Genomic DNA, 16,345 nt, shown 5'->3' with positions numbered 1-16,345 from the left:
GTAAAAAATAAAAAAATGGGAATGCAATAGGGTAGACGGCTAAAATAAAGCAATGATTAAATATAATTAACACATCTCGTGCTGTAGCTTTTTAATATTGAATACGTCAATACAATTTAATCAATCGATTAATTGCCCTTTTTCTCTCATTAATCCTGCAATCCAATGCTAAAATGGTTGAGTAAATTAATGGAGTGATTAAATTGCAAAGATATATTTTCGGATACTTAACAGATACTACGTAGACATAACAATCAATATAATGCAAAACTAATGGTTATACGAAAGACAAAAAATAAAACTTCATGCTATAAAAAAAGTCGTATCTTATCTGTTAAAAAGGGACACATGCGTCTTACTAAAAAATCACATATGTATCATTCTCTCTTACATGGCAGTGTGTTTGACCAATCTAATGGTATTTTTTCCACTACCCGAGTCTTGGATGGCCGTGACCCCGGCGACATTGGCCATTTTTTGGTCGCAATATGGCAATGGAAACTGCCAACCGTAAAGACTATCCGGTAAAGAAAAAAAAAAGAAAATACGAGACGGTCAAAAACTGATGATTACGAGTTTTCATTTGACGATATTACGATAAATATTACTCTTTTAATTAAATGCTTCAACAATTTCTTCAACTTTTTTTGAAAGATTAAATCCGACTGTAAAAAACTGCATCTTTGAATGTGAATAAAAAATTCATAGACAAAGAAAATGTAAATTCATTACTATATGTATAATTGTGTGTTGGATATGATAAAAGTGATTCGTACTACAAGTTTGGAATATGATGAAGGATACAATTTCTGGAAGTTTAATTTGTGCTTTCTTAAACGAATTCGAACGTTGGGATAGGAAACGATGCGAAATTTTGTTGATATCATATATATATATATAGATATATAATTAGCGCCAAACTTGCCAAAGCACAATGTGGAATATGTATAATATATGTACGCTATAATGAAGTAAATCATCTAAATATTGAAATGCTATTTCGTGGACATTTAATATCGTCAAATCCAAGAGACAAAATGTTGCTAACCTTCCCAGCTTGGCATCTTCCTCGTCCATTGGTTTTCTCCGCGATCTTTCACAAACGTAGAAGATGATTCCTGAAATTAAGCAATACATCATTCGTATAAGAAATATTAAATTGTTAACTCTCTCTCTCTCTCTCTCTTTCTCTCTCCCTCTATTGAAGAAACTACACTTAAACCTTTAATTATATTACAATTTAGAGTACATTTGTGGTATTCATAATTTACTATGTATACATAACGCGATTTATGTTATTATTTTTTGTACCATTTTAACTATTGTGCGTACAATAAGATTAACAAAAGTAAGTAGACTTACCAGTTTTATTGGCGCAACAGCAAACTACGTCAATGATGACGATTATTATTAAGAGTATTGCAATGACAATACCGATAATAGCTGCGCTGGAAATCAATGGTGCCTGATGATGAACTACGGTGGTGTCCAGACCTTGAAAGAGAATAATGAAATCTTATTAGAGAAGTGTATATACACCTGAAAATATCATCATAATTCCATTAGTGCAAAAGCAACAACTGAACGATGTTTGGTGATCATTGTAGTAGTCCTCTTCAAACATTACTCTTTCAGCAACAATAATATTAACGTAGCATGTATATAATAAAATATGTTTCATCATCAAAAACGTACTGGTACTATGGCTTATTATAGGAATAAATAGAGGCATATGTTAGCAAAATTAATTGAAAAGGAGAGATGAGCGAGAAAAATTTCATTATAATCACCAAACACGTTGCATAAAGAATTGTTATACTATAAGATCCTGAAAAGAAAAACGTTCAGCAGGATAGATATCGGAAATGTGCTAAAAATCCGTCTTTATCGAAGCATTGTATGAAAAACCAAAGCAAATATATTTTTAAAGGGTTAAATAAACATTTAATTACCAATAAGTAAATAATGAAAAGTTGGATAATTAATGTAATAGAAAGATAGCGTAATAAATAGAAAGAAGCAAGTAGTTTTTAGTGCTCACTGAGGGAAACTACAGAAGAATCTATAATCTTTTTATAAGAAAGCAATAAGTTTTCATTCATCTTCTACTAATGCTAAGAAAATCTATCGAATGCTCGAAACTTCAATTATAGATTCAGTGACTTTTCTTTCAGTGATAGTTTTGCCTAAAAGCCAAAGGAAGGGGAATAGCTCAATAACTATGTCTCACTCCTAATGTTAGTGCTACAATATAGTTTTGGTACTACCTCCACAAAAAGCGTAATTGTTAATGTGCCTCTTAACTGTGTTTGTTCATAGCAAAGTTCACTACTATATATATTTATATATATGTGTATATTTAACAATGTAGTTCATCGTATTAATTATATTTACCATTTTTGGCTCGCGTGTGTTCCCGTTGAATTTTATGATAGTAATAGGCAATAAAAACGTGTAAAAAAAAGTACACGCACGAAAAAGAAACCATCTCAGATTGTTACATTTGAATCAATATCTAACAAAAATTAACGATTCCAAATAGTATTACTTGTAATGCTACATATTCTGCTTACAGATCTAATTAATAAATCAATAAATGATTTCTATAAATTAATAATTTGACGAATAGTAATGTTTTATGCTTTTAATAGCCAAAATCAAATATTTTTATTCTTTTATATTTTTCATATATAGGAGCGATTTTCGAACAATTATAAATATTAAAGATTACAACTATGGAACCAAATTAATCGTATGCAATCTCTCAGCAAGCATTGTAAAATGGACAATCTGAAAATGGCTCCCTTAGTGGCGCATATTCCTTGAGTTTTCCTTGGACACTCACATGTATTTCGTTCGTTGCGTAGTATATTTACAATATGTTTTTATCCTCTCGTTATTAACAGACGTTTTTTTTTTCTTCAATACATATCCTTACACGTTCATTATACGTTCAATACTCAATAATCTATATTTATATTATTATAATATATGTATATATTATTTGAAGTATACTAATTATATATACGTTTGTACATACACGTTTATCTATTTATCGGTGTATAAGAAAATGCCGTATTACTGTACGTTTCGTGTAATTAGCAATCGAAGGTTGAACGTGGGAGAAGGGTGTCTTTGGAATTTTTCCTCTATCAACTTCTCAAAGAGCTCTATCTATCTAATTTCGAGAAATTCAAATATCCAATGGGTTGAGATTCACTGATAAGAGATTTTTGTTTACGTTACATAAAATTATCCTCCTTATGTACATATATAGTATACTATATAAGTAGTTCGGAGACTGAAAGTAAAAATATTTGAAAGGAAAAAGAATGATCGGCCGTTAAGAGATTGAATTAGAGCGTTGCGGATACCAATTCGGTTTTGTAGAAAATAACGTCCGTTCTTTGCAGCTGTGAATTTAGCGATTCTATTATTGTCCGTTGAAATCGTTGGTTAAGCCATATGTGCCGCTGCGCTACCTTTTCGAAAACAGATCGGAGTATTCGTGCATACATGCATGCATGTATACGCACATACGTAGCAGGCCACGGTTACATACATTCGACATATGCAAATATCGCGCGAGGCGCTCCGCTATTTCTTTTCGTTTCAAGCGCGATTTATCCTCTTCGCCGACCTACGGTCAACTATTTATAACGACTGGCTGCTGTTCCGGTTTGCACGAGTGTTCTGCGAAAGAGCTCGCGCGTATTTCTCTACGACCTCTTCCCCCCTCTCGCCCTCGTCCGTTCTCTCAGAGTCACCAATTGCCAAAGTGCCGCGTGCGCAAACAGCTCTCGGAACCCTGCATTTTTACCGGGAAACCCTCTTTTCGCACTTTCATAAAGATAACCACCGAAGAGAGTCTACATGAAACTATCGTCGAGAATATTAAATCACTTTTTTCCTTTACTCCGAGGATACACGCAGGTCAAGCATGTAACACTCGCTTTGCGAAAATTACAATAATTTAGCGAAACGCGAATAGTATAATAAGATGCACGTATGGTATATAGGTGAACGCGCGATGTGGAACGATCGAGCGGATTTTAAGAGTCGACTGTGTGAGTTTTTATTTTGCGAGATACCGACGCGAGAGATTCTTGTAATTGATTGTAAAAGAGAGTGAAAGAAATACGCGCGTGCAGTGATTTCGAAAAATTCGCGAGCATGCGGAGAAAAGAGCGTTTTTCTATCTCAACGGCCATTCTTTTTCTACGTCACTCGAATTTTTCCACTGTTTTATTGTCACCGAACGTGCGACGGAAAGCCCTTTGGTCGCGGGAACTTCCGTCGCTGCAAGAATTTGCCGGAAAATCCCGCTATCTGGGAGTCTCCTCGTTGTCTGGGCCAGCGACTGCGATGCTGCCATATTTTAGACTAAATTTGCCATTCCTATGCGCAGCTCTAAATTACAATTGTCGCTGACATTTTCTATCCCTTCTTACTATAATGTAATTATTATCATTCTCGACATTCCTAACTGTCATGACGTACGTCTGCCACACATTTCGATATTTTCATCATTCAAAACATTTACGTCGTTCCTGACACATTTGCTATCTACATGTTTACCTATACTCGTGAAACTTGTGATATTTACATACACTAACTTGCTAGAACATACACCCTAATGGAAAACGCATGACAATATCATCTATACCCACGATGTTGAATTTATCATTTTTTTTTGTTTCAGTATTTTTTGCTTTTTTGGAAGCTCTTCGCGACTCTTCCCCCTTTTAACCTAATTACTTTTCGCAATTATTTTCCTGATCCCACCATTTATCACTCCTTACATATACCTGGCCAATTTGGATAATATTTTTTCGTACATTGATCGATTAATATCATTTGTAGCAAGATCATCGCGTTAATGAAATATAATTGTACGTAAAGAGACTAGCTAAATATTATCGATGTGAAATGCCGCTTGAGAAAAATTCTGCTTCTTGAATTTTTGTCCACTTGTGACGAAAGATTGTGTATTTAACTGTTGATAATCAAATACCTCGCTAAAATCGTTGTTTCCCCTTTTAAAATGGAATGAAATTGCTAAAGAAATGCGAGCCATTAGCATTGATAAAAAATATATGTTTATCTGTTAAAGCGCATGCCATGCTATTCGATAAAAAAAATTTAGAACCCAGGCACGATAATAAGATCATACAATTTTCGAAAGACCTAGCTTGCAACGCCTTTTTCATTCCGACTGAGTCTAAATTAATCTCTAGGGAATAAAATAAAACGTTGGATTCGATAATGCTAGATTTCCGTAATTAACTCGTGCATCTAATGCTAATCGAATAAAACGTATGAAAATAGTCGTAGTTCGAGTTATTGATAAAAGATGTTAATAATAATACTAAAAGTATGTAATAATGATAGCTATTAGAATAATTATGAACTAATAATAATGATGAGATGATAATCGTAATCATAATCATAATAATAATAATAGTAAACATAAAAATAAAATAGTAATAATATTAAGAATAATAATAATAATAATAATAATAGTACATAATGATAAGAGCTTTAAATGTTATAATTTTAACACACATATCATGCGCACTAAACATTTATCTCCAAAACTAATCAAGCAGAGCTAATGACTGAATGAGTTCCCAAAAAAGAAGAGAAAAAAACATTGTATATGCGCTTACTCGAAATTAAAAGTAACTAATTAAAAGCTTAATTTACGTCTATTCTAGATATGTTTGATTTGCGAAATAAAACCTCACATTGCCCTTTGCAAATCAGCAAGTTATAAAAACGGATTTTTTGCCAAAATGTTTGCAACTAAAAATGGTTCTGTATATGGAGGTACGAAAAATATATTTGCTAATCAAGTACATTGTGTCTAATGGAAATATTGTGTAATATTCTCTCCCTATCTTAATAAAGTTTAACTACTGAGAAGAGGCCCGGTATCTCCCACCCCTCCCCCAAAAGAAAAAAAGTACCTAGCTCTAAATCTCTTATTGACTTTAGGCAGAAAAAGAAAATAATAATAATACCGTTCGCACTTCCATTAAGATATAATTGAGTTATAAATAATTAACATCACTTATTAACATGGAGAAAATAGCTGAATACAAACTGCAGTTTCATTTTTCCCCTTCCTCAATTAGCTTTGAGCGTCAAGCATTGAATCGGCAATATAAGGCAGTAAATCTTCTATAAAACCTATTATATGCACCGAATATCAAATATTTAATGTTTTCAATTTTCTCCAATCTCTCAAATATTCATATAAATTCCCTATTCTTAACACATCTATATAAATATATGAAGTTCGTTGATATTTTAAGCCGTAACATATGCTATTTCGGATAATTAATCAGTCCCTTAATTAAATTGACTCTTTAAAAAGAAAACATATATCTGAACAATTTTTGTTTCGTTTACTCTCTTCCATCACTTTTTCTTTAACAATAAGATTTAATATTAAGATTTGCATCGTTACAGAACATTGTTGCAAAAGTTACCGAAGCATAGCCTTAGCGAATACAAAACGTACCAGTACGTTTAGTGTGAACATTTTTAACACACCGTTCTTTTTATTTCAGATTCCATTATTACCATTTGTCCAGCCTTATAAATGGTAAAAATTGATCATTTCTATGGAATGTTACCGGGTAAATGTAAAAGTACTTTTTATACTCGATGAACAACACTTCTTACCTAGCCTACAATTACTCTTTTGGCCCTAATCTCAGGCTAATCTTTGGAAAAGTACATACAAAAGTGAGCAGTTTCTTAGAATGTACATAACAAGCCTACTCTAATTGTTGTTTTGTAAAATTGCTCAAGTTGCGGATGCTAGTTGTCGAGTGTCATTCATCTTATTGTTTATTGTACTCGGCAGAAGTTTGAACTTCCGGAACGTACGCGAGAAAGGATTGCAAAATGCAAACACATTTTAAATAGCTAAAGATAGTATCATTATTGCAGTGGCAACAGCTGTCACGGAGAGCTTGGAGGAATCCGCAGCAGAAATAATTGCGTAGTCCACAATGTCGCCAGAGGTTTCTGAATGGTAAAAAGTTACTAGCTTAGAGAATTTTTACTTATTTAATCATATTTAAATCACAGATTATACTCGACGCTAATTTATGCTTCAAAAATTGTTATGAGCACAAAAACAATAATAAAACCAGATATCAGATTCAAAATGAAAGTTCGCAAAGACTGTAATTGAATGAAACCAAAAATCCATAGAATTCTTAACGCGTGGCACTAAAAATTTTGATAAAAATAAAGAAACAATTGATTTGTCTTTGAGAATAATTGAATAAATAATTTTGACGACCAGTCGTTTAGTAAATAATAACAAAAGGCAGAGTACAATTAAGAGAACTAATAATAAATGAATTGTAATTACACTACAATATTTTATAGAGAAAGTTTAAAAGTTTCGAGAACATTTACAGCATTGTATATTCGTCAAAACCCGTGCACATGTCATATCACTAAAATTATTTGTAGGAAGTTCTACCGGACATTAACATACTGTTTGAAAGAGGAGTAGTACATGATAAAGAATTACTACTTACCTCTGGCAGTTTTGAAACGAATTACTCCTGGTTTACTGTATCCCATAATGTTGTGCGCTCTCACTTCTGCAACGTAAAACGTGTCGGAGTAGAGGTGCTTGAGGAAGTACCGCGATCTTTCATGGGTCCTGGATTCTTCCGTCAAGCACGTATTTTCCAAGGTTTTAAAGTCACCTGATACGCGTTTTAACTGACAATATCTGATTTGATAAAGATCAATTGGTTCGCCATTATTAGCTGGCGTGATCCATGCCAATTCGTATTGATTGTTGAATGGCGAGATTTCGTAATCTTGTCCAGACTTGACTATCATCTTTGGTTCGTTGGGGAAAGTCTTTCCAGGTGTAGTTTCATGAATATATTCACCCCAGTTTCCTAGCCCAACGTCGTTACTCACTGCAAATCGGAAGTCGTAAACAGTCTGAGGTTCCAAATTTTCAATGACGTACACAGAGTCTGAAAAGTATACAAATTAGATTATTCCAAAACTGCCAATACATTTTAAACACTCTTATGGAAAAAAATTAACTATTTAACACTAATCGCGTGATCGATTAACTAAAAATTATTACAATTAATTAACTATCTCGACTAGCAGGAAAACCGCACCAAGTAAAATTGGTGTTGCGATGCATTAAATCATAAAATTACAAATGTACGGTAGAACGGTGAATGTCAAATGCACTTACTTAAAGACCACGTCTTGTTTCTGGCAGCAGTCCAAATTTGACCGTCCCTTTTATACTGACACGAGATAGTCCTTAAAGGAAGATCTGGATGCGTGGGTGGCGGCACAAGGTCAAATTTAATGGTAGTAGCCGTGAACTCTGCCACTTTAGCCTGAATAATACCGCCGGGTCTTTGAGCCTCTTGCAGCTCGATAATGTGTTCGGTTGTGCCGTGCGTGTTACGAGCGATGCACTTGTAATTGGTGTAGTACCTCATATCCAGTGGTATCACATTTAAAGTGGACGTTGGACCATCACCGTACTTTCTGACATTTGGATCAGTCTCTATCCTATCGTTTCCTCCAACGGTCCAGGTTATCGTGGCGTTGGGGATACTCTCAGCGATGCAAGTGAGATTGACCGGTCTGCGTTCCCATGACCAAATAGTCCTATTTGGCATGGCACTGAAGGACGGAGGGAATTCGACGGCCAAGTGACCATTCTTGAAGGAGACCCCTCCACTGTTTTGCGCCATACATTCGTAAAGGCCATCGTTCCATCTTGTAGAGTTGCGAATGGTCAAAATCCCAGTGGTCACGCTGGTGTTCGGGTCAGGATCATTCGTTACTATGATCCTGTCGTCTTTAAGTTGGTCACCTTCTTTGTAGGCTGCGTCAGCCGTGTGCTTCTTAAAGATGATTTTTGGCACTGGTCTACCGTACGCTTTGCATTCCAGGTTTACATCTTTCCCTTGGACCACGGTCTTATTAATGAATTCCATTATTTTAGGTTTCACGATCACGTCTATCTGGATGTCCGTTCTAGCGACACCAGCTGCATTCGACGCTATGCACCGGTACTCTCCAGCGTCTTCGCGGTTCACATTGGTTATCGTTAAAATTCCTGTATCGGCGTCCACACCGAAACGGTCGGCATCGGACAGGTTCTGCTGGGTGATGGACTTTACCCAGGAATATTTCGGCGGTGGTTTGCCTTTGGCGCGACATGGGATGCTCACAGTTTCACCCTCGATTATGTCTTTCGGTGAGACCAGCCCCTCGATCTCTGGTCTCGTGTGAACCTGCAAGCGAGAAAAACTATTATCTTGCGATGGTGTTTCAACGCGCTCGAAATAAAAGCACTCGTATAGCTTTTGCCAAGGGTCGATTTATAAAAGCCTGTGGTAAATCCAACCGCGAGTTATCAGGCTTTCGTTCGCTTTGATAAGACGAATAGGTCGAGTTGCATATACGCGTGAGAATCGTTTGCAGGCAAAAGGCCACTTAATTCTCTTGAATTATACATGAAGTTTCATAAATTTGATAAGAGAGGGTTCTTTGAACTCACCTCGACACGAATGGGTCTTTCCTTGAGTTCACCAGTGGCCACAACGGTAGCTCGACATTGGTAGATACCATCGTCGGACTCCTGGACATTTTTAATTTTCAAAGCGTGTGTCTCGATGACGTAATGCTCATTGGTCCTGATTAGTTCTCCATTGTACAGCCAATCGACGGACGGTGATGGTCTGGCGCGAACTTTGCAATTCACGGAGAAATCATCGCCAAGGATCGGATATTGGTTGGTCGGTGCATCGTCGAAAGTAATTTGAACTATACATTGGAAAAGCATTTAAACAAATTATTTATTTGCGACAATTCAAAGATAGCTTATCATCTATAGTTTAATGTACTGTGGTTGTCGACGTACTTACCTATGGTTTCTATCATTACAGTCTTATTTAAAGAATACGTGTTGGCGTATGTACCCTTGCAAGTATATTTGCCAGCTTGCTCCTCTTGAAGAGAGTTAAAAAAGAGAAGCAAACTACTGCTATCATGGTGGTACTCCGTGTACATCGCTGGTTTCGTTTGTCCCTGAATATTGCTGTAGAAATAAGAGAATGCATTTAGTGCGATTTATCATTTTTTCCCTTATTTATTTCCAAACTCTAAAAAAGCTTTTTAGACTCTAATACACATTCAGGTAATCGACGCAAGGCGATATTTCATTGAATTAAGGTAGCATAGACGAAAGGGTGATATTATATTTAAGTGACAAATGTTGAGAAATTTCTATTTGGTGAACTAATGCTCTGAGTGTTGAATGAATGCTTTGACAATGTTCTTTTAATGGTCATGAATGAGTAAATAATTTTCACAAATTTTTCTGCATTAATTGCATCTTGTAGTGCGTGATAAAATATATATGAGACGCAAATTATACACACATTGAATTGTTTGATAATGTGCTGGTGATAGTTTGTGACGGGGCTGAATGATTAATGAAGTACCCTTGGTAATGTGTCTATATATTGATTGATTATTTTGTATAAATTTGTATTATTTCGTTAATGCTCTTTCAGATTTTACACGTCTTTTTTTACAAGTTTGTAAGAATCGAATAAAACAATAATATATTATCTGCCAAGTGTACTTTCGCGTGAATTGGCACGGTGAATGACGTGCTTTGCACTTTAAAATATTATTTATGCTATAATAAATAGAAATGACAAGTATCAAGATGCTGGGAATCATATTAAAACGGTTATCACACCAAAATCAGATTTCAAATCTATTGATATAAAAGCAAGCAAAGAATAAATAATTGTTCATGGAAAAACTGAATAAAATAAAGTGAAGGAAAAAATTCAATTCTTCGATTCAGCAGATGTTATTTATTAAACTCGTATTATAATACAATTTATCGACCCAGCTCTTTAATTAATTTCGATGGCAGTCGAATACAGTAGGAAGTATTGAATTTGTAGCGATAGAGTTCGGAAAACCAATAATTTAATGTATTTACTAATGGAACAGTTAAATAATGGATTTAGTATTTACCTTATCTAACGAGTATTAATCTCATATAACTCTATCTGAATCGTCGGCTCGCTTGTTTGCTCGATTACGCGGGCCCTGAGCGATTTACATAATTATGTACATTCATTGCCAAGAGTCACGCGCCAAATTTTACATCGGATCTTCCCCAACGTTATGGCAAAGAGTTTATTGCACCCTGACACGTTTGTTCTATCCATCTGATATCCGGTCATTAACGCGCTCTCACAACCACCAAACTTACAAGCATATACAATTTTATCCCATTGATTACCAACCAATATCAGCCTTGTCATTAAAGAATGCAATTGACTGCTTTCATTAAATTTGCTGGCCTAAAATCTAATTTTAACTATAGGTTGTTGCTATGCACATTTTGAAAAGAAAAATAAAACTAAATAAATTATTTACTCATCAATGAATAGGTTGAAAGACCAAACAAAAGAAATGAAACCTTTCCATTGTTAATAAATTATTGAAATTATAGTAAACACGAGGAAAGGAATAATCACACTACGAGTTTTTCAGTCTTTATAAATTTGTATGTATACTCGCCTTTCAATGGGTAAGACGACTAGTCTGTGTGCGGAACAATTGAAAAAAGTTGTTTAAATTAGTGCCTTGTGTATTGTGTATAATTATAGTCTTAATTGTCGAGAAAATATTATTAGTTTCGTTTCTGTCAATTTACGTTTACAAATTATATTCAATTGAATTGTACAGTACTATACAGAAAGAATATTCCTCAATTTTACTAATATCATTCAGAGAGTATAATCAAATTTATGAGATTGGTCAACAGGGCCTTTGTTTCATTTACAATTCTATTTAATTGGTGATTAAATTGTTAAGGAAACGAAATGCAATTGCGTAGCACCAGATTTATCGATGCAACGAAAATTTTCTCTGATTTTCAATTAAATCTGAAAGACTTATTTTTAACGAAAAAAAAAAGAAAAAAATTGTAATTGCTATTGGTATGACTTTATTGAAATTCTCATCTGTATATCTAGATTTAGCTGATACTATTATCTTCGTTCAACGAATGTACTTTTCAATAAATATTGTTAATAATCCATAGCTTTAATATTGAAGAATATTATTTGCTAAAGAGTGCTTTAATGGATAAATTACAAAATAGTATATCGACTCACTTCAGGGATTCGATTGGTCGGCCTTGAGGGTCCAGCCACTGCATATCCGTGACGAGTTTGACATTTTCCACAATTGGTTTACAAGTAAAAATATTACTCGATCCAATGGGTTTCGTTTGGACATCTCCATTTGGTAAGATTTCTAATGTTGCTTCGTTTGCCAGCACTGTAACAATAAATAAGAAACTCATGAGTATTCGTGAAAAAAATTCAGTAAATAAATGATAATTTAACAAAAAATAAGAAAAGAAACAAAATTTGACAACGATCGCTGGCTATAAAAATAAAAAGAAGTAACAATAATTTTGACGAGCAATTGATTGGTCGGTTAGACGGCTGTTATGAGAATCAATATATCAAATGCTTTCGGTGTGCAAAAATTGATTAGTCGAGAAATTGCTTTTCACCGGAGTGTAGCTAATACGTGTCGTATATGTGTAAGCCGCGAGACGTGACTCGAGAGGGAGGGACAGCTTACCGGGGGTTGCGGGGGATGATGGAGTTGAGGTTAACGGGGTTGGGAGCACGTAGACGCATAGCATGGAGATGCAGATCGAAGTCTCGGCGGTCATCTTGGCATCGTCGCGGTTTCCATACTAGAAGCTATCCGATTCACCCACCACCACTACCATGCACCCATTTCAATATACTCACTTTTCACCAGTATTGCCTTCTACGTTTACTACCCTCTGCTTTCCTAAAGCTAAACTTTTCACCCCATGCTTCCTAAAAACTTTCTTACAAAAATTATACCCATCAAAACCTACAACAATCATCTAATTTCCATCTCATTGAACTACAAAATTTCTACGTTAAAAATCAGTCACAATAATCAAAAGCCTCCCGCTAAAAAAAACAGCGATTATCCAATTGAGAAAAAATTTATTATTTTGCAAAAAATAAATAAAAATATAAATGAAGTATTCGTGACTTTACTGCAAATTGGTGCAATTAAAATTGAAATCAGGCTGCGGTTGCGAAAGGAAATCTCGTGACGTTGTACTTCTGAATTATTATTATTTGGAATTTTGGATGACGTTGAACTATATCGCGAAGTTGCCTTATCGTAGCCATTGCATGGACTAACAGCGCAATGGAATTTGGTATGCGTGTATGACACGCTGCACTGGGCGCTTCTCCTCCTCCACCGCAGGCGATTCCAGCACAACAGGAAGTGGGAATTGAGCTAATTAATTGCGCCAAGCGAAAGTGCGGAATTGCCCTAACTAGGAAACACTACTGATCCACCTCGCTGACGTACGTACATACGATGTAACTTATTGCCGTCGACGCTCGTGTTAGCAGAAAAACAGGCTTTACCCTATTACATCGCGAAACTAATATCGAAATATTAATTACATCCGTAAATCCATTAAGGAGAACTCCCTCGCTAAATTACCTCTCGGCGAAGAGCTTTTCGAGAAAATTCTTCAAAGCGTTCGCCGGAGAAATCGATCCTGTCGACTGAAATTATATAGGCGTAGACAAAAATAAGAAGCAAAATAAAGTTTGACGGAAGCTGGAAGATTGCGAGGTTCATTGTAAATAAATACAAATGGAAATTTATTCATCGACTGTATACCGATGGTGCAGACTGCTCGCATATAAACGCGCGTGAATGTAAGCAGACGTTGAACATGACGCAAATTGCAGGAGGAAAACTGAAACTATCGGCCGGGAATTAGCGGCAAAACGTGGAATGCGTATCTGTCAACGTGGGAGCAGACAACGGAGAGCGAATGCGAATTGTGACACACGCGAGAAGTAAAATAATTATTCAGCCAGCCAGCTAACTAAACGCCAAGTGATCCATCCTGCCAAGGTGTGTAATTATGAGGGACCATAGCGCTGGAATTCCTAACTGAAGATACGTACTCCATAGTGCTTTCGGTTGGCGGGAATTTAGAAGCCGCCAGTTTTCGCCATTAAGATCTTCCCGCGATGCTTAATTGGCCTGAGAGTCATCCAGAAATGTTGACGCGCTCAATTAGGGGATTACACACAGATGCTCGGCTCGGGGCTCGACTCGACTCGACTCGGCTCATCATCGGTCCGAAACGATTTTTCGTTCCTCCCATTAACCCAAAAATCGGATTATCGATCAAACGAATTATATCAAGCTGGTTATGCTCGACCAATTGCTTTATTATTCACGCTACGGGATTTAACTCGTTTAAATTATGATTATTATTATATTAATCGTTCGATAAACTCGCGAGGAAAATGTGCAAGTGAAATTTATTAAATTTACCACGAGAGAAATGTGGAGTTTTTGCAAAAGGTTCGATAATTTTAATTGATTTTCGTATTTTGCTTGGAACAACTATATATACGTATACTCGATCGATAGGAGGAGCAAAGGATAATGGCTTTTGGGGAATTAGAATCTTACAGTGGAGTATTTCATGCTTGGCAAAGGCCGTCTCTATATCTGATATAATTTCGGTCGAGGGAGAGACTCGCGCTGCGAATTCTCGGGAGCATAACGAGGCCTCTTACGACTTTAGGAAAATCTTTAATTCACCCCTATGGCGAATTTACCCCAGCCGGAAATGATGAATTTGCACGTCTTATCGAGATTATCGTTGGAATAAAGCTGCGCGACAAATAAGCAGTCCTTATATTCGGGAACACAATTATCCTTCGGGAACGTTAATCCCCGAACCCCCTTGTCTGATTGGCGCCCTCTTATCAAACGCGAGGAGCTCGTAAAGGCAAAATAGGGCACTACTCCCCTATTAATTTTGCTAAGCTTCGAAGAGAAAAACTCGCACTTTTCTTCGATTCTACCCTCGAGCCTCAAAGCTCTTGCGAGAGTCTAATATACTGGTATGTTGTACCATTTATCGCAGGTTGGAATCCAATGACGAATACATCACGTGGAGGCTATGTGAGCCCGAAGGAATTTGCGATAGGAAAATGAAGAAGACTCGATGAGAGATATCGCGATAACTTTGTGGGAGACGAGTAAATAATAATATATGCACTATACACACACACGCGCGTACCGAGAAGGAAGCAGGATTAGGGTGCTCGAGCATGTGGTCCGTTATATTGTATCAAACTCATTAAGCTAGAATCACGGAAGGAGGGAAGCGACTAAAGGGTCCTCGGCTCCCCCCTCCCCTAATCATATCCCGTTCCTCGCTGGATTCACTCCACTCGAAACTGGCCTATAATCCTTTTAGAATTTCGGTGGAGTCATTGGCCGTCTATTACTACATCCCCAACGTAAAGGCGGAGAATCGACGAGGCGTTCGTCGAAATTCGCAAATTCATCTCGCGAGGGTTGCATGGAGGGGGTGGGTGGGTGGTGGAACTTCTTCTTGGGGAGAAAAATTCTATGATTGGGCCCGTAGGCTTGTGTGATCGGAAGCTAAGAGAAACTTGTGTGAGACGTCGAGGAAGAGTGCGTTCGGATCGAGGAAAAGGGGTTGCTTCGATTGGGAAGTTAGGAAAGGAGTGAAGGAGGGGAGGGGGGAGCAAATGAAAAATGATGTTGCAAATGAAGGACTGAAAAAGAGAATGAAGATTGAGGTAGGATATGAGGAGGACGAGCGAGAGATCGAGAAGACGAGAATTTCTCGATGGGAGATACAGTGCGAGGGGTGGAAAAGAGTATAAAAGTTGAGCGATACTCGTGAAGGAGGATATAAACCAGATAGACAGAGGCAGATGGAGAAAGATAAGGGACGGTTGGACGGAGATGCAAAGTGGATAGGAGAGAGGATGTAGAAATGGAGGGTTGGAAGGTAGAGAGGGGTGGGGTGGGGGTGGGGTCCCTAGGACATCTTATTTACGTTAGTTAGGGTTTGTTGGCACAGCTACCCCAGGGGCTATTCAAAGGCTGCAACTTACCCCTCCTCCTACATACGCACACATTTAACGTTCCTCACAACCTGCAGCAGCAAGTCCTGCTTGCTGTACGCTACGCCCTTGCGCACGTTGAAAAGCAGCCGTATAATGTATATATATATATATATATATATATATATATATACACAGATATGTGTACATATAGTGGTATAGTTGGTATTATTCACAGGGAAGGGGAGAGGGAGAGGTCGCGGAGAAGCTGTTATTACACTTACGTATACACCTACGCCCACAACACAGACCCT

At 36.7% G+C, this 16,345-nt stretch overlaps 1 protein-coding gene across 4 annotated transcripts in view; it reads right to left on the bottom strand.

Moving 5' to 3' along the window:
• Fas2 (fasciclin 2) overlaps positions 1-16,345 on the bottom strand; it is a 73,317-nt gene that overhangs the window by 640 nt on the left and 56,332 nt on the right. The window contains exons 2-10 of one of the 4 annotated variants that reach the window (XM_066726807.1): positions 12,225-12,390; positions 11,626-11,649; positions 9,945-10,117; positions 9,578-9,843; positions 8,252-9,311; positions 7,563-8,018; positions 1,363-1,494; positions 1,049-1,118; positions 392-517 (exon numbers count right to left, since the gene is read on the bottom strand). In XM_066726807.1, coding sequence (XP_066582904.1) covers positions 392-517; positions 1,049-1,118; positions 1,363-1,494; positions 7,563-8,018; positions 8,252-9,311; positions 9,578-9,843; positions 9,945-10,117; positions 11,626-11,649; positions 12,225-12,390 — 2,473 coding nt within the window. Of the gene's footprint in view, positions 1-391; positions 518-1,048; positions 1,119-1,362; positions 1,495-4,940; positions 7,039-7,562; positions 8,019-8,251; positions 9,312-9,577; positions 9,844-9,944; positions 10,118-11,625; positions 11,650-12,224; positions 12,391-16,345 lie in introns of those variants that run through there. The other 3 variants (XM_066726809.1, XM_066726808.1, XM_066726810.1) reach the window with 3 other exon arrangements.

Source organism: Prorops nasuta, unplaced genomic scaffold, assembly GCF_024137725.1.
Source record: "Prorops nasuta isolate Cenicafe-Biocafe unplaced genomic scaffold, Cenicafe_Pnas_1.2 PNAS00005, whole genome shotgun sequence".
Lineage (NCBI taxonomy): Eukaryota > Metazoa > Arthropoda > Insecta > Hymenoptera > Bethylidae > Prorops > Prorops nasuta.
The sequence above is the reverse complement of the archived record's forward strand: the minus strand, read 5'-3'. Positions and strand labels throughout refer to the sequence as shown.